At 43.2% G+C, this 23,784-nt stretch overlaps 1 protein-coding gene across 5 annotated transcripts in view; it reads left to right on the forward strand.

The window, feature by feature from the left end:
- The window catches only part of trpm7 (transient receptor potential cation channel, subfamily M, member 7), a 94,901-nt gene that overhangs the window by 14,408 nt on the left and 56,709 nt on the right, over positions 1-23,784 (forward strand). For all 5 annotated transcript variants that reach the window (XM_071401052.1, XM_071401053.1, XM_071401054.1 and 2 more), the window contains exons 2-12: positions 677-756; positions 11,098-11,136; positions 12,667-12,877; positions 13,894-14,107; positions 14,487-14,611; positions 14,933-15,104; positions 18,250-18,424; positions 18,542-18,665; positions 19,219-19,291; positions 22,695-22,795; positions 23,357-23,491. In XM_071401052.1, coding sequence (XP_071257153.1) covers positions 677-756; positions 11,098-11,136; positions 12,667-12,877; positions 13,894-14,107; positions 14,487-14,611; positions 14,933-15,104; positions 18,250-18,424; positions 18,542-18,665; positions 19,219-19,291; positions 22,695-22,795; positions 23,357-23,491 — 1,449 coding nt within the window. The remainder of the gene's footprint in view (positions 1-676; positions 757-11,097; positions 11,137-12,666; positions 12,878-13,893; positions 14,108-14,486; positions 14,612-14,932; positions 15,105-18,249; positions 18,425-18,541; positions 18,666-19,218; positions 19,292-22,694; positions 22,796-23,356; positions 23,492-23,784) is intronic.

The raw sequence follows: 23,784 nt of genomic DNA on the forward strand, positions 1-23,784 counted from the left end.
TGGCTTCTCCCAACCATCCAGGAACAGTTTGGTGACGAACAATGCCTTTTCCAGCATGATGGAGCACCTTGCCATAAGGCAAAAGTGATAACAAAACATTGATATTTTGGGTCCATGGCCAGGAAACTCCCCAGACCTTAATCCCATTGAGAACTTGTGGTCAATCCTCAAGAGGCAGGTGGACAAAAAAAAAAATTATTCTGACAAACTCCAAGCATTGATTATGCAAGAATGGACTGCCATCAGTCAGGATGTGGCCCAGAAGTTAATTGACAGCATGCCAGGGCGGATTGCAGAGGTCTTGAAAAAGAAGGGTCAACACTGCAAATATTGACTTTTTGCATCAACTTCATGTAATTGTCAATAAAAGCCTTTGACACTTATGAAATGCTTGTAATTATACTTCAGTATTCCATAGTAACATCTGACAAAAATATCTAAAGACACTGAAGCAGCAAACTTTTTGGAAAATAATATTTGTGTCATTCTCAAAACTTTTGGACATGACAGTATGTATGTTGAATGTTCAGGGTAAATCAATTAGACCAAGTAGACCAGCTACAGCCCCGTTTGAACTGTACATTGGCCCATGGATTCCCTACTATAGTGATCTCTGATACAGGGAGCCAGTTTGTACCGTTGTGATTCATTATATTTCTGTCTCCTTTCTCCACAGTCCCAGAAATCCTGGATAGAAAGCACTTTCACCAAGAGGGAATGTGTCCACATACTTCCAGTGTCGAAAGACCCCCACAGGTATCAATCAATCAAATGTATTTCTAAAGCCCTTTTTACATCAGCCGATGTCACAAAGTGCTGTACAGAAATCCAGCCTAAAACCCCAAACAGCAAGCAATGCAGACGGAGAAGCACGGTGGCTAGGAAAAACTCCCTAGAAAGGCAGGAACCTAGGAAGAAACCTAGAGGAACCAAGCTCTGCGGGGTGGCCAGTCCTCTTCTGGCTGTGCCGGGTGGAGATTATAACAGAACATGGCCAAGATGTTCAAACGTTCATAGATGACCAGCAGGGTCAAATAATAATAATCAGTGGTTGTAGCAGGTGCAACAGGTCAGCACCTCAGGAGTAAATGTCAGTTGGCTTTTCATAGCCAATCATAGAGAGAGAGTGGAATACAGCAGGTCCGGGACAAGGTATCACGTCCGGTGAACAGGTCAGGGTTCCATAGACACAAGTAGAACAGTTGAAACTGGAGCAGCAGCAGGTGGACTGGGGACAGCAAGGAGTCATCAGGCCATGTAGTCCTGAGGCATGGTCCTAGGACTCTGGTCCTCCGAGAGGAGAGGGTTAGAGGGCGCATACTTAAATTCACACAGGACACCGGATAAGACAGGAGAAATACTCCAGATATGACAGAGTATGTATGTCTGTCTGTCTGTCTGTGTTTCTCTCTTTCTCTGTCTGTCTCTCACATGTATCTCTCTCTCCCGTCCCTCCACCCTTGAGTCTTTATTACCTGCATGGTGGGGTTAGTACACTGCAATCTGTAATTACACTGAGTGTGTCAGTAAAGGCCAGAAGGTGAAACTTAACCACTACTGTAGTAAGTAAGATTTGGTGTTAGGGCAGGGTGTAGCCCAACTACTAGGTTATCCTCCAACAGTCAGCCAGCCAGCCAGCCAAGGGCGTAACTTTGTGTTGGATATTGGAAGGGTCAAGGTCAATTGGTTCCAGTGTCAACAACCCTCTACAGGGGGTCCGGGGGCTTGGGAGATTTTATTTTATTTGCTGTGAAATGGTTGTTTCTGTTGACTTTTTAAGGGAAAATGCATCAAAAATCCAGATAATTTGGTCAATATACCCCAATCACAACTGCAAAAATCAATATTTTTCTATATTACTTTAACCGTGTTCCTACTCTTAACAGTTAACAAAAAGTCACCACCACACCCATTATTTAACTACATTTGAATGTCAACGCCCATTATTCTATTTGTGTACCCTTCGCCACGCTTGGCTTGTACATGGTCTTGAATAACTCATTTCTTATACCCAACTAACTTTAAAGCAGTCGAGTCCAGAAACATTTTACACTATTTAATTGCAGTATTAATTCATCAAATAATTCAGTGACAGTTGGAAATGTAACTCTTCAATATGGATCAAACATTAGACTTCAAATAAACCAATCAGTATGGAGTCATTCTCAAGCAATAGACTTCAAAATAAATCAAATCAAATTGTATTTGTCACATGCGCCGAATACAACAGGTGTAGTAAACCTTACAGTGAAATGCTGAATACAACAGGTGTAGTAGACCTTACAGTGAAATGCTGAATACAACAGGTGTAGTAGACCTTACAGTGAAATGCTGAATACAACAGGTGTAGTAGACCTTACAGTGAAATGCTGAATACAACAGGTGTAGTAGACCTTACAGTGAAATGCTGAATACAACAGGTGTAGTAGACCTTACAGTGAAATGCTGAATACAACAGGTGTAGTAGACCTTACAGTGAAATGCTGAATACAACAGGTGTAGTAGACCTTACAGTGAAATGCTGAATACAACAGGTGTAGTAGACCTTACAGTGAAATGCTGAATACAACAGGTGTAGTAGACCTTACAGTGAAATGCTGAATACAACAGGTGTAGTAGACCTTACAGTGAAATGCTGAATACAACAGGTGTAGTAGACCTTACAGTGAAATGCTGAATACAACAGGTGTAGTAGACCTTACAGTGAAATGCTGAATACAACAGGTGTAGTAGACCTTACAGTGAAATGCTGAATACAACAGGTGTAGTAGACCTTACAGTGAAATGCTGAATACAACAGGTGTAGTAGACCTTACAGTGAAATGCTGAATACAACAGGTGTAGTAGACCTTACAGTGAAATGCTGAATACAACAGGTGTAGTAGACCTTACAGTGAAATGCTGAATACAACAGGTGTAGTAGACCTTACAGTGAAATGCTGAATACAACAGGTGTAGTAGACCTTACAGTGAAATGCTTACTTAACCAACACAACAAATAATTAAGGAGCAGCAGTAAATAACAATAGTGGGGCTATATACAGGGGCTACCGGTTCAGAGTCAATGTGCGGGGGCACCGGTGTCGAGGTAATTGAGGTAATTATGTACATGCAGGTAGGGTTATTAAAGTGGCTATGCATAGATAATAACAGAGAGTAACAGCACCGGGGGGAGGGGTGCAAAACACTATTCAAAATAAACCAATCAGTATGGTGTCATTCTCAAGCAATAGACTTCAAAAATACTTAACATTGTCGTTCACCATCAAGTAAAAAACATACACTTTGAATAACCGGTTGCAACCTTGTATACATATAGTGGTACAGAAGAGGGTTCAGATCTTCACTCTCAATTCACTTAAATGTCCCAAATACCTGTTTATGCCCGTCACTGATGGAAATAAGATGTGGGTATATTGTTTTCCTATCTATGGTATCCGGCTTCTCCTGGTGGATAGGACAGACGGCAACATGGTGCTTTGTGTCATTGTTGATCACAGCCACATCTTCAACCTCCATGACAACCAAATGAAATCAGAATGCCGACAACAACATTTGGGCTACAGTCAGGAAAGATGAGCTGAACCGATAGTGATGTAAATAGCTGTGCAACGTGTTTTACCAGACTGCCTTATAACTCAAATTCAAAATGTTTCCGTGATGTCCTGTTCATCCTCACCATGTGCCTCAACATGGGTGGTGCTCTCCCTCTCTACTGACTGTCTCTGATCCCTGGCATGACAACCAAATGAAATCAGAATGCAGGCAGCAGTCATTTTGTTATAGCACTTGGGCTATAGTCAGCAAAGATGAGGAGTTGAACTGATAGTGCCTTATAACTCATTCTCACCTGATGACCTGTTCGTCCTCTCCCTGCCTCAGCATGGGGGGATGCTCCCTCTCTCGGTTGCCTGTCTTTGAACCCTGCCATAATCATATGACAAAAATGTCTGGCCTTAATGATGGGGTTACCCTATTAAGACGAATTAGATTCTGCTTTTATTAGCTAAATTATTGATTTACTGTCTGGCAATAAGTATAGCTAGCTAGCTAGCTGACTGCATACTACCAGTATATTGTGAATTGTACAGTGTAGATAGCTATGTAGCCATTCATTTACTTAGTCTACTGCACTCCTTCAATCTTACGTCCTGCACTTTTCTCCTCTTTTGTATTGGCACCTCCATTAAGCTACTTTTTCACTAGGGTGACCACTGACTCACTGAGTGCTGCTCATCTGAAACTGCAGTTGGAAAGATAAAAGGGAAGATCAAGATACTGTGCTAGCTTGCTAACGTTAGCCTAGCTAAAATAGCCAACCTAGCTTTGCATCACTTGGTATAAAACTGTTTTTATACTATTATCTCATCACCAATAGTTTGCTAAATACACAACAACATAGGATTACATTTTATAAAATGTTCATGAACTTTTACTCGTTTTAAACTTTCAAAACATTTATACATTGGAGCGCTCGTGAATATAGCTTCCCGGGGCTCAAGACTAATCTTGATTCTGGAGTGGCACAGGAGACAGTGTCTTCCACCACCATCAACAAAGCACCAAATGATGGAATTTCTTGTGGAAGAATGGTTTGGCATCCCTCCAATAGAGTTCCAGACACTTGTAGAATCCATGCCTATGCGCATTGAAGCTGTTCTGGCAGCTCGTGGTGGCCCAATGGCCTATTAAGATGCTTTATGCTTTCTCTCCGTGTCTCCCATCCCACCCATGGCATTATTAACCAAATCTAGCAGAGCGGAAACCAAAGCCTACTGGAGGCACGCTTCGTTCAAATCAAACACAAGAGCGGAGAGAAAGGCCAGTGCCTGTTGCGCACCGCGTATCATCCACCTTGCACCTCTGAGCGGAGGCAGTCAGCAGTTTGAAAGTAGCCTAGCCAAAATCAAGACCATAGAAATTGAGGGAATTATTTGATAAATACTTCCTTATGCCATTGAAAACAGCTTTCTTTCATTGTTCCAGCAGCCAAAGACTCAATCCTAGTCATATTAGCAACTCATGCTAGTTGTTGCATCTTTAGATCTCCCCTCTTTCTAAATGTGTGGTGTGCTTTTTAGTGTTTTCCAGCTACTTGCATTCTGGAACATTCGTGCAGAGCCTACTGCCGTGTGTGCATTGTTGCGTTTATTCTGATCTGTTGCATCAGCCTAATTGCTTTGTATTTATTTTTATATACAGTGGTTATATGAATTTTGGATCTGTCGTCCCAGAACAGTCCCAAGGTCTGTTTTGAACCGTCCCAGACATCTCATGTTTAACGTCCCGGGACGAGAGGGACACCTTTTTAATTTCAAACCCTGTAGCTACGTCTCCTCAGCAAACAGCACAAAGAGAGAGAGGTAGTGCATGCTGCTGAACTGTTGCTGCAGGGCTGCTGCCTCTGGGGACCGGGCGCAACCAAAAGCCTTTGGTAAAATGAGGAGCAGGTGTTGTTTTCTATGTTTATAATCTGACAATATAATATGATGGTCTGACGTGTAGGCTAGGCTATGTGTGTTGTGTTTAAGGCTTGTATGAACTTGAAGGTCTCCTGCCGCTTAGTACTGTAGTATTTCCTACTTGAACTTGCTGGAATGTGACATTGCAGTGCTGGAATTCTGCAGAGGTCCCGTTTGTACACTTTTCACTCTACTGAACCATGCTGGCCTGGTTACAATGCTGCAACTGTGTTGGGAAAGACAATCTGAAAAGAAAAATCCAAGTAAGCAGAGTACGGTTTGGGTTCGAGAAAGTGTGAAAAGGGTGCTAGTGTGTGGTAGGTTACAATCATTCAGTTCACGTCTACTGGACAGCTAGACACTCAAATAAGTAGTCTCTCTTCAAAACAGTTATTTTATTGTGTAGTACTAACAAAGGATTTCAGACTGGCTATTTTTCCCAATATGACATCAATCGTTGCCAGTTTGCCCTCAGTGACACGGATTCCATCCCCACACTCTAAAAGTAGTGGTTCCCAACCTGGTGTGTCTTGAGGAACTCAGGTGTGCCGTGAAACTTTTTCTAATCATGATTTAAAAAAAAAATTGAACACTTAGTTAAAAGTGACCAGTGGAATGCACATGGGAGCAGTGGCAGTCAGATAATACACTAAATGGCACATGGGAGCAGTGGCAGTCAGATAACACACTAAATGGCACATGGGAGCAGTGGCAGTCAGATAATACACTAAATGGCACATGGGAGCAGTGGCAGTCAGATAACACACTAAATGGCACATGGGAGCAGTGGCAGTCAGATAACACACTAAATGGCACATGAGAGCAGTGGCAGTCCGATAACACACTAAATGTCACATGGTTACATCTGTATCCTTGTTTCAAGTCGTGTGCTCAGGCTGTTACATTTGTATCGTTTGAAAACCATTCGCACAGGCAAGTTTGATTAGGCTTAACCAGAGTCATTTATGTCTTAATATATGGCTCTGAACTTAGCTATGCCACCGCCTCTGCCATAGAACCAAATGGATCATGGCTTTGTGTCTGTGGTTGCACCTTTTACAATGTAGAAAACCACTCATCTGTTGCCAAAACCATTCAAAACTAAATACCTATTTTACCGGAACTACATTTTCTTATTTCTGGCACAGGTTGCGGGACGCTCTTAAAACGGGTGCACACTAAAATTAACCATCATATGTGAGGAACTATCAAAACTATGAAAATATTTCAAATAAACCCGAATGTATTAAAAAAAAAGGTTTTCACAGAAAATAAACAGCTATTTTTAGTTCTCAACAGAGATGTTAGATTGGGTTCAAGTCCGTGCTCTGGCTGGGCCACTCGAGGACATTCAAAGACTTTTCCCGAAGCCACTCCCGCGTTGTCTTGGCTGTATGCTTAGGGCCGTTGTCCTGTTAGAAGGTGAATCTTTGCCCCAGTCTGAGAACCTGCTCCAGAGCGCTCAGGACTTCATCAAGGAGCTCTCTGTCCTTCTGGAAGGTTCTCCCATCTCTACAGAAGAACTCCAGAGCTCTGTCAGTGACCATCGGGTTCTTTGTTTTCTCCCTGACTAAGGCCCTTCTCCCCTGATTACTCAGTTTGGCCGGGCGGCCAGCTCTAGGAAGAGTTTTGGTGGTTCCATACTTCTTCCATTTAGGAATGATGGAGGCCACTGTGTTCTTGGGACCTTAAAATGTCTGCAGCATTGTTGATACCCTTCCCCCAGATCTGTGCTTCGACGCAATCCTGTCTCGGCGCTCTACGGACAATTCCTTCGACCTCATGGCTTGGTTTTTGCTCTGACATTCACTGTCAACTGTGGGACCTTATATAGACAGGTGTGTGCCTTTCCAAATCATGTCCAATCAGTTGAATTTACCACAGGTGGACTCAAGTTGTAGAAACAAGGATGATCAATGGAAACAGGATGCACCTGAGCTCAATTTCGAGTGTCATAGCAAATGGTCTGAATACTTATGTAAATAGGGAATTTGTTTTTATTTTTTATACATTTGCAAAAATGTTATCTGTTTCTACTTTGTCATTATGGGGTATTGTGTGTAGATTGCTGAGGATGTTTTATTTATTTAATCAATTTTAAAATAAGGGCTGTAATGTAACAACATGTGGAAAAAGTGAAGGGGTCTGATTGCTTTCCGAAGGCACTGTGTCTATATACACATCAATTACACAAAAAGCAGAGCACAAACACATGAAACAAACACTTTCTTCAGTAAAAAGGCCATCTAACGTCTTCCTGAATTTCCCCCTGAGGCACCAAATCCACCAACTTTAGGCACTTTTGAAGATCATTCCTAACTCGGTGGAGACCATATCCAATATCAGCTTTCTGCATAAACTAGAGGAGTCTCAGTTGGCCCGACCAACCAGTGCTCCTGCACATTGGCTAACCAGGCCATCTGCATTGTGTCCTGCCGCCAACCCCTGTTTTACGCTACTGCTATTCTCTGTTCATATATGCAAAGTCACTTTGTTCATATATGCAAAGTCACTTTAACCATATCTACATGTACATACTACCTCAATCAGCCTGACTGACCGGTGTCTGTATGTAGCCTCGCTACTTTTATAGCCTCGCTACTGTATATAGCCTGTCTTTTTACTGTTTCATTTCTTTACTTACATATTGTTCACCTAATACCTTTTTGCACTATTGGTTAGAGCCTGTAAGTAGCATTTCACTGTAAGGTCTACACATGTTGTATTCGGCGCACGTGACAAATACACTTTGATTTGATTTATGTATCGGTGTGTGTTACTCAATCAATGCTAGCTGGTTTACTTATTGATCATACTAACAACACTACTGCTTCCTGTGAAGTACAACCCCGAGATGGGATAACAACGGGTACATGATGAACGTGTCTTCAAACAAGACTAGATCGAAACTGTTGTCTGGGTTCATCTCTCTTATTTTATAAGGCCAGGTTACAGCTAAACTATATATGCAAAAGTATGTGGACACCCTTTCAAATTAGTGGATTTGGCTATTTCAGCTACACCCGTTGCTGACGGGTGTATAAAATCGAGCACACCGCCCTGCAATCTCCATAGACAAACATTGTCCGTAGAATGCCTTATTGAAGAGCTCAGTGACTTTCAACATGGCACCGTCATAGGATGCCACCTTTCCAACAAGTCAGTTAGTCAAATTTCTGCCCTGCTAGAGCTGCCCCATTCAACTGTAAGTGCTGTTATTGTGAAGTGGAAACATCTAGGAGCAAAAACAGCTTAGCTGCGAAGTGGTAGGCCACACAAGCTCACAGAACGGGACCACCGAGTGTGTAGCATGTAAAAATCACCTGTCCTCTGTTGCAACACTCCCTACTGAGTTCCAAACTGCCTCTGGAAGCAACGTCAGCACAAGGACTGTAAGTCGGATTTCCATGGTCGAGCAGCAGCACACAAGCCTAAGATCACCATGCGCAATGCCAAGCATCGGCAGGAGTGGTGTGAAGTTCGCCACCATTGGACTCTAGAGCAGTGGAAACGCGTTCTCTGGAGTGATGGATCACGCTTCACTATCTAGCAGTCCCACGGACAAAGCTGGGTTTGGCGGATGCCAGGAACGCTACCTGCCCCAATGCATAGTGCCAACTGTAAAGTTTAGTGGAGGAGGAATAATGGTCTGGGGTTGTTTTTCATTGTTCGGGCTAGGCCCCTTAGTTCCAGTGAACGGAAATCTTAACGCTAAAACATACAATGATATTCTACACAATTCTTTGCTTCCAACTTTATGGCACAAAGCGAGGTCCAAACAGAAATGGTTTGTAGAGATCGGTGTGGAAGAACTTGACTGGCCTGCACTGAGCCCTGACCTCAACCCAATCGAAAACCTTTGGGATGAATTGAAACGCAGACTGCGAGACAGGCCTAATCGCCCAACATCAATGCCTGACCTCACAAATGCTCTTGTGGCTGAATGGAAGCAAGTCCGCTCAGTAATGTTCCAACATCTAGTGGAAAGCTGTTATTACAGCCTCCACTCTTTTTTATATTATTTTTTACTATTTTCTACATTGTAGAATAATAGTGAAGACATCAAAACTATGAAATAACACATATGGGATCATGTAGTAACCAAAAAAGTGTTTAACAAATCAAAATATATTTTATATTTGAGATTCTTCAAATAGGCACTCTTTGCCTTAATGACAGCTTTGCACACTCTTGGCGTTCTCTTAACCAGCTTCACCTGTAATGCTTTTCCAACTTCACCTGTAATGCTTTTCCAACAGTCTTGAAGGAGTTCCCACATATGCTGAGCACTTGTTGGCTGCTTTTCCTTCACTCTGCAGTCCAACTCATCCCAAACCATCTCAATTGGGTTGAGGTCGGGTGATTGCGGAGTCCAGGTCATCTGATACAGCACTCCATCACTCTCCTTCTTGGTCAAATAGCCCTTACACAACCTGCAGGTGTGTTGTCATTGTCCTGTAGAAAATCAAATGACAGTCCCACTAAGCCCAAACCAGATGGGATGGCGTATCGCTGTGATAGCCATGCCGGTTAAGTATGCCTTGAATTCTAAATAAATCACAGACAGTGTCACCAGCAAAGTACCATCACACCTCCTCCTCCATGCTTTAGGGTGGGAAATACACATGCGGAGATCATCTGTTCACCCACACCGCGTCTCGCAAAGACGCAGCGGTTGGAACCAAAAGTCTCCAATTTGGACTCATCAGACCAAAGGACAGATTTCCACTGGTCTAATGTCCATTTGCTCAGGTTTCTTGGCCCAAGCAAGTCTCTTCTTCTTATTGGTGTCCTTTAGTAGTGGTTTCTTTGCAGCAATTCGACCATGGAGGCCTGATTCACACAGTCTCCTCTGAACAGTTGATGTTGAGATGTGTCTGTGACTGGAACTCTGAAGCATTTATTTGAGCCGCAATTTCTGAGGCTGGTAACTCGAATGAACTTATCCTCTGCAGCAGAGGTAACTCTGGGTCTTCCTTTCCTGTGGCGGTCCTCATGAGAGCCAGTTTCATCATAGCGCTTGATGGTTTTTGCGACTGCACTTGAAGAAACTTTCAAAGTTCTTAAAATGTTCAGTATTAACTGACCTTCATGTCTTAAAGTAATGATGGACTGTCATCTCTCTTTTGTTTATTTGAGCTGTTCTTGCCATAATATGGACTTGGTCTTTTACCAAATAGGGCTATCTTCTGTATACCCCCCCTACCTTGTCACAACACAACTTAATGCGTTTGAGCCAATCGGAAGGAAATAAATTACACAAATTAACTTTTAAAAAGGCACACCTGTTAATTGAAATTCATTCCGGGTGACTACCTCATGAAGCTGGTTGAGAGAATGCCAAGAGTGTGCAAAGCTGTCATCAAGGCAAAGGGTGGCTACTTTGAAGAATCTCAAATCTAAAATAAATGTTTATTTGTTCAACACTTTTTTGGTTTCTATATGATTCCATATGTGTTATTTCATAGTTTTGATGTCATCACTATTATTCTACAATATAGTAGAAAATAGTAAAAATAAAGAAAAACCTTTTGAATGAGTAGGTGTTCTAAAACTTTTTGAACGGTAGTGTATGTATAATACTTATATTTTACTTCATACTCTAATGTGAAGATGTTTGTTGATGTTGTTTCAGATGCCTTCCAGGATGTCAGATCTGCCAGCAGTTGGTGAGGTGAGTCTTTGGCCCTATTCTGGTCTCTCAGACAGACATGAGCCCAGTCCTTAAACAATAACTGGTATTAAAGTTCTGTGTGGAAGTGTAGCCTAGTCTCTTGCACTCCACGCCTATGGTTCTTCACTGTATATAGTACTGTATCAGTGGCGGTCGGTGTCGTTTTAAGATGAGGAAGGACGATTTTTACAATATTTTTATGAGCATGCCGTTATTTCTGTTACAGCATATTTGATGACTGTCATTCATATGCCATTCACCCAACTCAATGTAACATAGTTTAGGTTACTACATGATACTCAAATTGTCCCTATACCCATCATGAGGTTGTTACAACCTATCTTATGAATTAAAGTTTACAATGTACAACAGGTCGAGAGAAAAATTTGAGTAATCAAGGTGACACACAGTGTCTCATTCAATACCGCCTTGCATAATCTTGCCTGCATCTAGCTGATCTAGTGTGTAACTGTAATCATTAGTCCAATAGTTGCAAACGAGAGTTTCTATTGGACAAATGAATGTATGTGTATCCCCGTTACGTTTGCTCCAGTTTAAGAAAGTTTTTCGGCGGAATGAATACACCCCTGATCACACGCAAATACAGTTCACTTTCATAGCAGCCACATACAAATAGCATGATCACTTTGCTCGTTAATTCCTTCTCAAATCTATGCGCTTTCTTCCGCTCACCTTTTCCCTTCATTTGTGGGCTTCAGTGCACAACACATCAGCTGTCTGACCAGGCGAAAAAACCTTTCCATGCCAAACCTTTATATCATAACCACTAACCTCTACACATAGCCTACGTCGTTGTCACCATATTAGCCAACGTCAGTCAACATAGTCCTCCGGAAGTTGTCATAATTACTGTGTAAGTCTATGGAAGGGAGTGAGAACCTTGAGAATCCTAGGTTTTGTATTGAAGTCAATGTACTCAGAGGAGGACGGAAACTAGCTGTCCTCCGGCTACACCATGGTGCTACACTACAGAGCGCTGCTGAGGCTACTGTAGACCTTTATCGCAAAACAGTGTGTTTTAATCAATTATTTTGTGACACGTGAATATATTTAGTATAGTTTTATCTAAAAAGGATAACATTACTATTATTTTTTTTATTCACTAAGGATGGTCCTCCCCTTCCTCCTCTAAGGAGCCTCCACTGTACTGTATATAGTACCCCACTGTATATTACGGTGTATATAGTACTCCACTGTATGTAATACTCCACTGTATAGTATTGTGTATATAGTACTCCACTTTATATAGTACTGTATATAGCACAGTACTACACCCCGGTCCTGAAAAGAAACCATTACCTTCCAGGCTTTGTGTGTCAGGAGGAACACATCATCTCTCTTAGAGAGGGTGTATGGGAAAGCAGGACCCAGACTGCCCTGTGTGTGTGTGTGTGTGTGTGTGTGTCACTGTATAGAAATGTAGAGGGGTAAAGCTGATGATTCATATGAGGCTCTGATGTGTCTGTGTGTAAAATAATATTTATCTCCCCCCCCCCCCCCCTCCTCTAGATGCTGCTGTGGTCGGCTGGTACGGCAGCATGCTGGGTTTACAGCCAGCCTGGCCATGAAGTACTCAGACGTGAACTTGGGTGGGGGGGCAGAGGGTGGGGTGCAGCCGGAGTTGGAGGAGTGGGCTGTGGACAAACACACACAGGAGAGCCCTACAGACGCTTACGGCATCGTTAACTTCCAGGGAGGGTCGCACTCTTACAGAGCCAAGGTAGGGTGGAGAGAAGCTTACACACACACACACACACACACACACACACACACGTACACACACACTCTCACATCTCCATGGTGGACCTCACAGAGACAGACACTCTCTAAGCGCTTAGCACAACAAATCAAACCAGTGTCTCAGTCACATTGTGTCTCTGGCCATCGCCACATATTTGGCTACTTAGTAGGTTTAATCTGGCTGGCAAACCAGCTCCAAGGTATACATTATAAGACATCCTTTGACCTGTCCTGGCCTAGCATTCTGGATACTCTTCCCTGAGCTGAGCAGCCTAGCCTGTCTAGTCTGCCTCCATAGCCAGCGTGTGAGTCCCAAATGGCATCCTATTCCCTATATAGTGCCCTACATTTGACCATGGCCCATTGGGCTCTGGTCAAAAGTAGTGCACTATGTAGGTAAAAGGGTGCCATTTGGGATGTAGACACCTATACACCACCTAGCAAAACACTTTTACCTCAGACTAACTTACTTACTTAGGCCTGTGTATTCCTTGCAAAACATATGCAATGTTTTTTATGAGTCACCTCCATCCCTTTTGGGCTAAAATAAGTGGTTATTATTGTGGTTATTCTACATGAAGTAGGTGAATATAATCACAACGCCATTTAGTGTAATAGTTTAGAAACAGCAGTGACTGTAATATGGGCAAATCCCCCTCTTAAAACTACAGGTTTATTATGCCTTGGAACAAGTGAAGGGGTTGTGAGACTGAGAATATCCTTCACTGTACGTTCAGGACCGCTTTCCATGGCCCAGATTGACACATTTAATGGTGATGATGTATCAAGCATGTCTGTGTAGGTCCGGGAAATCGACCCTCAAAGACCCAAGTGTTGACATTGGAACATCATTAATAATGTTAAGCTCCAGTTCAAACTTCAAATTAAAGATGGGTGTATTTTGAAAGGACTGCAACATGAAGTTTGTACATGAGGAGTTCAAACCCTCCAATCTCTCCTTTCCTCCCCTCCTCTCCACTCCTCTCCTGTCCCCAGTATGTGCGTCTGTCCCATGACAGCAGGCCAGAGAGCATCCTGAGGCTGATGCTGAATGAGTGGCAGATGGAGCTTCCTAAGATCCTCATCTCTGTCCACGGAGGCATCCAGAACTTTGACCTGCACCCCCGAATCAAACAGGTGGTGGGGAAGGGCCTGATCAAAGCTGCTGTCACCACCGGGGCATGGATACTGACAGGAGGGGTTAACACAGGTGATACACACGGGCATAGAAAAACTTACATACGCACAGATTCGCGCAAACTCTCTCACACAGTGACTTACTGTTCTTATTAGGTAAAAGACACACAAGTCGGGTGTTCTGTCTTAGCAGAGTTGTGTTTCTCCATCCCAGCACTACTGGAACCTATATACTGTGTTTAACTCATTATGGAGACCTAATGATAATGTTTGACTCCTTACTTAATGACAGTGTTTAACTGATTACTTAGTGGGTTAATTAACCAGACTGGTGTTTATTCTGACTGGTCCTGATAGTAACACTCAGCTACAGCAGAGTTGGTTGTCCTGACAACTACACTAGTCTGTTTTGCTTGGTGTTGATTGGTTGTATTTTAACCCCTGACCTCCAGGTGTTGCCAAACATGTGGGTGATGCGTTGAAGGAACACTGTTCTAGATCGTCAAGGAAGATCTGTACAATTGGAGTCGCTCCCTGGGGCGTCATTGAGAACCGCAATGACCTCATCGGGAGAGACGTGAGGAACACACACTCACACACACAAAAGTTTGTTTTTTACTATCCTTGTGGGGACCAAACAATTGATTAAAATCCTATTTTCCCTAACCTTAACCTCTAAACCTAACTCTTAAACCTAAAATAGCATTTTTCCCTGTGGGGACCGGAGAAATGTCATTTTCCTTGTTTTACTATCCTTGTGAGGACTTCTGGATAGTGAAACCAAAAACCCCCACACACAAACAAGCACATCACAATACTTATTTACCCAGTATTTATTTTAAGTGGTCAAAAATATCTGCTGTCCAGTCAGAGTAAAGTGTGTGTGCGTATGTTCCAGGTTGTAGCCCCCTACCAGACGTTGCTGAACCCCCTATCCAAGCTCAACGTGTTGAACAACCTCCACTCCCACTTCCTACTGGTGGATGATGGGACGGTGGGGAAGTACGGAGCTGAGGTCGAACTACGCCGCGAGCTGGAAAAACACATCAAACTGCAGAGGATACACGCACGTAAGAGAGACACACACACACACGATAAACACATTAAACTGCAGAGGATACACGCACGTAAGAGAGACACACACACACACACACACACACGAGATAAACACATTAAACTGCAGAGGATACACGCACGTAAGAGACACACACACACACACACACGATAAACACATTAAACTGCAGAGGATACACGCACGTAAGAGACACACACACACACACACACACGATAAACACATCAAACTGCAGAGGATACTTTAGCAATAAGGCATGAGAATCGTGGATTATAGTGAATTACACACAATTTTGGGCTGTTCTTAAACACAGTGGGAAGTGGAGTGCCGGGAAACAACCCTTGAGTGTGTTATTCATGATAATCTACAGGTTTGAGTGTGTTATTCATGATAATCTACAGGTTTGAGTGTGTTATTCATGATAATCTACAGGTTGGAGTGTGTTATTCATGATAATCTACAGGTTGGAGTGTGTTATTCATGATAATCTACAGGTTGGAGTGTGTTATTCATGATAATCTACAGGTTTGAGTGTGTTATTCATGATAATCTACAGGTTTGAGTGTGTTATTCATGATAATCTACAGGTTTGAGTCTGTTATTCATGATAATCTACAGGTTTGAGTCTGTTATTCATGATAATCTACAGGTTTGAGTCTGTTATTCATGATAATCAGGTTTGACCATGATAATCTACAGGTTTGAGTCTGTTATTCATGATAATCTACAGGTTTGAGTCTGTTATTCATGATAATCTACAGGTTTGAGTCTGTTATTCATGATAATCTACAGGTTTGAGTCTGTTATTCATGATAATCTACAGGTTTGAGTCTGTTATTCATGATAATCTACAGGTTTGAGTGTGTTATGATTACTAACATATTTTTAAAAAAGAAAAAAAAAGATTAACATGTTTTCATAAAACAAAAAAATTAGTAAATGAATTTTATTAATCTTTCCCCCCAATGATAGTGTCTGGACAAACCCCAGTTGTGTGTTCTATTTATGTGGTTGCTTGCCAAAAGCACATTTTGTTTGTTTTATTGGCACATTAGCTTGCCAAGTGGACTGGTCGTCCATTCTAATTGATAAAGGTTACTATGCAGGCTAGCAATATTTCCTTTTCTAGCTAAGCAACTAAAGCTAACACAATCACACCAAGCAGCTGGAATGACAGCAAACTAGCTACATGTTTGTTTGTTTCACCTTTTGTTTCTATTGCCATTTCTTTGGATATATCCATAATAATAATGATGATGCATGAACAGGGCATCATTAGGTGGTTGCCTAGGGCGGCAGATTGACGAGGGCGGCATTTTACGAGCTAAACTGACCAAGACGCACCTCCAACAACACATAACGCCTCACATAATTCTGCCCAAAAACAATGAAAACGTATCTCGCCCAATGGCATACGGGCTATTTAGGTGAGTGCTGATACCACCCCATGATAAGGAGTGCCCACTTTGCCAAAGTCAGGGTTGCAAAATATTTAGCTTGTTCATTCCCAGCATGCCTCTCCAGGGTGCTGTTGGAGATGAGCTGCGGCGCTCCACCAACACTCAAGTCACAACATTAATCATGTAGCCTATAGTAGAGCGAGTAGTAACCTGTGGTTTTTCTGTTGCCTACAGACTGGAGACCATATTTATGACAATGTTATGAGACAGACACTTTTTTTTACATCAAGCACGTCTCTTTGACCAAATAGCCCTATTAAATAAAAATGCAATTCAATATCCTAAAACCAGGATGGGTCCAAATAAAATGGACAATATGGAATTAAATTAGGCTACTCACGACTGGAGTTTCACTCCGTGGGCTAAATTGTCATGAATCAATTGTAGGCCTATTTGTCAATTTTTTTACGAGCTGATCACAGCAAAGAAGAAAATACTTCTGCATTTCCGGCTGTGTAAACACATGGATTCTCACTGAAAATGGACTCATAACTCCTGATAATCTTGGGTATCTCATATGCAGATCTTAAATAGACAAAATGATTAGTCTTAAACCTTGGTCAGGAATCAGGATTAGGCTAATAAACCAATGCAACTACCTGTTTTACAAACAGTAGTACATGGATGGGCATTCATAAAATTGCATTTTGGGCCGTCGCTGTAGGCTACACTATTCTAGTTTTTCTGTGGTAGGAGGAGGGCGGTCATTTTTTCTCGCCTACGGCGGCAGAATGGACTGGGCCTGCATGAATTCCCCTGGCTCAGAGAAGCTGTCTGTCTCGTCCGGACACGTTCATTCTCATTTTGCACGCTGAAGGTTGCATTCCAACATTGTTGCAGAGATCAGAGAGGCAGACTGCAGGGTTTAGACAAACCCCCACTGTTGCAAACCAAATGCTAGGCTAGAAACATGGGGAAATAATGTCAAGATGCTGTTTCCGGTAGAGAGAGAGTTTTGGAATTGCCTGGCTGGGCTGTGGGACAGTGAATGCGCAGTGATAATTCAAATAGCACTGTTAACAAGCATTACTTGTGGATTATCGGAAATAACTAATGACTAATGACTAACTATCAACCAATTAGCATCCAGGATCCAAACGTAACGTTTTATCATCATTTTTCCCACCACAGGCATGTGGCTGTGTGTTGAGAGTACTTTAACACCGGAAGGCCATGTCTAAGAATAATGGTCAGGTCCAAAATTATTGGCACCCTTGATAAAGATTAGCAAAAGAAGTCTATCAGTCAGTGTCTACTGTAGTTGCTGTATCTCCCCTGGCCTTTTCTGTCTCTGTGTGGTGCTTCTAAGTGCCAGTGTGTGACAGAGGCAGTTACCAGAGACCGGCTATTATCACAATAACCTTAGATCCCCTATTATTAAAATAGCCTAGGCAGACAGCCATACAGTATGTACACCCACTGTTATTATGGTGTGGCAGTCCGCTGACCTGCTGAAACACCCTCTTAAAATGGAGCTTTAAGACCTGTCACATGTCTCTCTGTTAACCCTTTACTGCTTTCCTGTTGTCATCACAAACAGAGACCAATAGAATACAGCATCTAGATGAACATACAGTGTTGATATTTGAGATGTTTCCAATGTTCTTAACAGCATATTTAGTGATCTTCTGGCTTTCTCTGTCTCTCTCTCTTTCTCTGTCCTTCTTTCTCCCTCCCCCCCAGGAATTGGTCAGGGTGTTCCTGTGGTAGCGCTGATATTTGAGGGGGGTCCCAACGTAATTCTGACGGTGTTGGAGTACCTTCAGGACACTCCCCCTGTTCCTGTGGTGGTCTGTGAGGGGACTGGGCGTGCTGCTGACATACTGGCCTACGTCCACAAACAGACTGAGGAGGGGGGGTGAGACACACATTCTTCTAACAGATTGCACCACATATAATGGGGTTCCACAGGGTTCTGTGCTAGGACCGTTACTTAGAGGAATGATCGTGGATGTAACTTCCTTTAACCCTTCAGGGGTCTACCTGACGGTGTGGAGACGGAAATCATCGCTACGATCAAAAAGACGTTCAACTTCAGCCACAGCGATGCTATGCACCTCTTCCAGACCCTTATGGAATGTATGAAGAGCAAAGAACTGGTAAACACATGGTTAACTCACAGTTAATACATGGAAATCTATTCCACATCAGGTATTTGATGCAAGCAGTAGAATCAGATTTTTTTTTAAACAGATAAAAATACACCTTATGGAACAGCGGGGACTGTGAAGAGACACAGGCACAGACACACATACACATAAGACACACACGTACACATGGATGTTGTTTTGTAAATATGTGATAGTGGAGTAGTGGACTAAATGTATTGGGTAAAGTGTTCTGAAATGTAATGTCATGTAATATTTCAAATTGTATATAACTGCCTTAATGTTGCTGGACCCCAGGATGAGTAGCTGCTGCCTTGGCAACAGCTAATGGGGATCCTTAACAAATACTGAATGAATTTTAAGAGAAAGCTGAATCCTACAATGCGTACTGTGTCGTCAGTTCATAGTCTGATTTAATATAAAGATACGGATGATACTGATAATGCTTATCGTTTTTCATTAATACCAGAAAGTATTGCATTAGTTTAGATTTTTTAATGACCATGTGGGTTTTCTCACCCTCTCTCCTTCCTCTGAACGACAGATCACTGTGTTTCATATCGGCTCTGAGGACCACCAGGATATCGATGTGGCCATACTGAGGGCATTACTGAAAGGTGCGTGTGTAGTGTGTGTGTGTGATGGGTAACTTCATCTCAGTGTCCTGCTGTTTGACTGACAGAAGATCTGTGCCCATGACTACTCTCTGACCTCTGACCTCCTAGAGAAAGGGAGAGGGCAAATGAAAAGATCATAATAATAAAACAGAAGGGCGAGACAGTGGGTTGTGTGGCCAAAGTTTTCACTTTTATGTTTTCATTTTGAAACTGATACTATAGATATGTTTTGAGAAGTCAACTCGCTCCTCCCTCCCTGTCTGTCTCTCTCGTCCTGCTCTCTCCCTCTACTCCTGAGCTCTCTCTCGTCCTGCTCTCTCCCTCTACTCCTGAGCTCTCTCTCGTCCTGCTCTCTCCCTCTACTCCTGAGCTCTCTCTCGTCCTGCTCTCTCCCTCTACTCCTGAGCTCTCTCTCGTCCTGCTCTCTCCCTCTACTCCTGAGCTCTCTCCCGTCCTGCTCTCTCCCTCTACTCCTGAGCTCTCTCCCTCTACTCCTGAGCTCTCTCTCGTCCTGCTCTCTCCCTCTACTCCTGAGCTCTCTCTCATCCTGCTCTCTCCCTCTACTCCTGAGCTCTCTCTCGTCCGGCTCTCTCCCTCTACTCCTGAGCTCTCTCTCGTCCTGCTCTCTCCCTCTACTCCTGAGCTCTCTCTCGTCCTGCTCTCTCCCTCTACTCCTGAGCTCTCTCTCGTCCTGCTCTCTCCCTCTACTCCTGAGCTCTCTCTACTCCTGAGCTCTCTCTCGTCCTGCTCTCTCCCTCTACTCCTGAGCTCTCTCTCGTCCTGCTCTCTCCCTCTACTCCTGAGCTCTCTCTCGTCCTGCTCTCTCCCTCTACTCCTGAGCTCTCTCTCGTCCGGCTCTCTCCCTCTACTCCTGAGCTCTCTCTCGTCCTGCTCTTTCTCTCGCTATCTCTCTCTCGTCCTGCTCTCTCTCTCTACTCCTGAGCTCTCTCTCGTCCTGCTCTTTCTCTCGCTATCTCTCTCTCGTCCTGCTCTCTCTCTCTACTCCTGAGCTCTCTCTCGTCCTGCTCTTTCTCTCGCTATCTCTCTCTCGTCCTGCTCTCTCTCTCTACTCCTGAGCTCTCTCTCGTCCTGCTCTCTCTCTCGCTATCTCTCTCTCGTCCTCTGTTTCTCTCACTATCTCTTGTCCTGCCGCTCTCTCTCTCGTGCTCTTTCTCTCGCTCTCTCACTTGCTCTCTTTTGGGGTTTCCCTGTGGGTGTCAGAGGGGCTTATTGCTAGATACTCTGAAACCCCATTCTCACAACACATAAATCTGTCCTCTTCTCACTTTTCTTAATTCTATTCTATCCGATCTGGCTCTAAGACACAGGGCAAGAGAGAGCTCTGAAAGGATAGGTATTCACATGAACTAGTCTGTCCCTGTGTATTCACTAGTTATGTGTGTATGTCTATCTATCAGTGGTCTTCTGTCATTGAATAAGAAGTTCAGACAAATGCAGGAATGTGTTCAAAGTCCGCCCCACGCAGCTTGTCTACCAGCTATGTAGATCCCGTAGTAGAGGAACCAGTCCAGTCAGTCAAGAGTTCAGGACATTCTGACTGAGCATAATAGATCCCCAGCCAGCAGGAAAATATAAGCCTGTCAAACCAGCATTAGTCTTGGTCAACCAGTAACATATCCTCAATAGAAGGCCTCAATAGCTCATTAGACCCTAAAGGATACATACACAAGCATATGGAAATACCTTTAAAATAGCTGTCCAGTGTTTCCAGATATCTATGAAATATGACCTATAATTAATTGTATGTTTCTATGTTAAAAAGCAGCTTGTCTGTGTTTGAATGGTGTGGGCTTACAGCAACAACAGAATGGTGTGGGTGTAAATGGCTGATTTAGCCACATCAGCTAATGAGCCATCTCTGTGATAATGAGAAGTCTCCTCTGAGGAAATATGAGACGTGTCCGCTATGAGGAAATGGCAAGCATTTTTGAAACGGTCTGTTTGATATACAACTTTGAGGTGGGGTTTTTGAAGTGTTTTTTTTTCTCCTGTAAATTTATGCTTTGGTCACATGAGTATAGGAAGAGTATAAGTCAACAACATGATTTGGGTTTGAGTTAACAGATTGAGCTGTTAAATGTGAGATTTTCTTTGGAAAGTTACATTAAGATTTCCTCCATAAACATATCAGAAGGTTACAGAGACATGTTAGTAAATATGGAAATGTCCCGTCTCCCACATCAGGATTTACATCCTGAAAATACGACTTGAACTTTAAACTTTACCAAAAGGAAATCCTGTAGAAAATTCTCTCTATGGTAGTTGTATTTGACTGTGTATTAGTATGCACTATTATTTATATTTTTACACAAAACGGGTACACATAGACAGAGAAACAAGTGACAAGACCGAACAAGACAAAGTTCCCATCCCACACCCACCCACAGGACTTCCCCAACCCAAGTTAGATTAGTGGTTCACAATAGCAGTCTTTTTACAGAGTCATATGTTGATGAAAGAGCAAATATGTTTCTTTCACTCGCCCCATGCATGAGTCCTACATATATTTCCTTGTTTATAATATCCATGAATGATGGCAGACACTGCTGTCTGCTTAAAGTTTGAGGAGCCTGACAACGTGAGGCCAAATATGTCGCTGTTTGACAGATAGGTCTTAAGTAGTGTCATCATTTAACAATAAAAGAGATGGGGAACATGGTACATTTCTACCCATTATGTCACAAAGACCGGATGGAACACAACTCCAGGAATGTAAAACCCATGGGCACTCCCAAACCATATGAAAACATGTGCCAGGAGCCCCCTGAGAGGGATTGTTTACCGTTCATCCACTAGAATACTAACTTGGTGTGTAACTCTGACTTCATGCATGGGTTTATATGGATGGTTAGAGTGTACATTGGATCCCATGTTAGGATATGGTTCTGTGTAAAACAGTAGTGGTGATTTAGTATGGTAATTCATCTGTATTATTCTGTATGGTTGTTTCTGTACTGTCTCCCCCTGGCCCTCTTCTCTAAATCCTGCTGCTAAGTCAACAGGAAACACACAATTCATGTGACTTTGCCTAGCAATTAGTTTGTGTGTGTGTTATATATATGCTGTGCATGTGTGTGTGCTTACGCTGCTGCTACTCTGTTTATTATATATCCTGATTACCTTGTCACTTCTAACCCTATCCACATGTACATACTACAAACTACCTGGTAACCCTGCACATTGACTCAGTACTGGTACTCCTCGTATATAGCCTCGTTAATGTGTTTGTGTTACTATTTCCTTTTTATTTAGCAAATATTTGTCTTTTTATCTCTGCATTGTTGGGAACGGGCTCGTAAGTGAGCATTTTCCAGGAAAGTCTACACCTGTTGTATTTGACACATGTGACCAATAACATGTGATTTGTGTGCTGCTCCTCCAGGCACCAATGAGTCTGCGTTTGACCAGCTGGTTCTGACTCTGGCCTGGGACCGGGTGGACATCGCCAAGAACCATGTGTTTGTCTACGGACAGCAGCTACTGGTACGTCTATCTGTGTGTGGCTGGCTGGCTGGCTGGCTCTCTTTGGCTCTGTCTCTGGCTGGCTGGCTGGCTGGCTCTCTTTGGCTCTGTCTCTGGCTGGCTGGCTGGCTCTCTCTGTTTATGTGGCTGGCTGGCTCTCTTTGGGCTGTCTCTGTCTCTGGCTGGCTGGCTCTCTCTGTTTATGTGGCTGGCTGGCTCTCTTTGTCTCTGTCTCTGGCTGGCTCTCTTTGTCTCTGTCTCTGGCTGGCTCTCTTTGGCTCTGTCTCTGGCTGGCTCTCTCTGTTTATGTGGCTGGCTGTCTGTCAAGACTGCATCTATTATGAATGTGCTGTTCATCAGTATCAGCCTAAATGAACAAATGTAATTTAAACCCCAAATATCTCCTAAGCTAGCCACTCCAGAGTCAGTGGTCCTATATGACCCAAGGGACAGACTACAGCAAGGCTGCCAGTAGACTGTTTATTTTCACTAGTCTGAACTGGTCTGGTGTATTTATTCATTGTTAGTGCAGTCAATGTTGGATCCTTGTGTGTGTGTGTGTGTGTGTGTGTGTGTGTGCAGGTGGGTTCGTTGGAGCAGGCCATGCTGGATGCCTTAGTGATGGACCGTGTGGAGTTTGTGAAGCTCCTGATTGAGAATGGAGTTAGCATGCACAGGTTCCTTACCATCACACGGCTGGAGGAGCTATACAACACGGTAACACACACACACACGGCTGGAGGAGCTATACAACACGGTAACACACACACACACACGGCTGGAGGAGCTATACAACACGGTAACACACACACACACGGCTGGAGGAGCTATACAACACGGTAACACACACACACACGGCTGGAGGAGCTATACAACACGGTAACACACACACACACACACGGCTGGAGGAGCTATACAACACGGTAACACACACACGGCTGGAGGAGCTATACAACACGGTAACACACACACACACACGGCTGGAGGAGCTATACAACACGGTAACACAC

This window comes from Salvelinus alpinus, chromosome 5 (genome assembly GCF_045679555.1).
Source record: "Salvelinus alpinus chromosome 5, SLU_Salpinus.1, whole genome shotgun sequence".
Taxonomy (NCBI): Eukaryota; Metazoa; Chordata; class Actinopteri; order Salmoniformes; family Salmonidae; genus Salvelinus; species Salvelinus alpinus.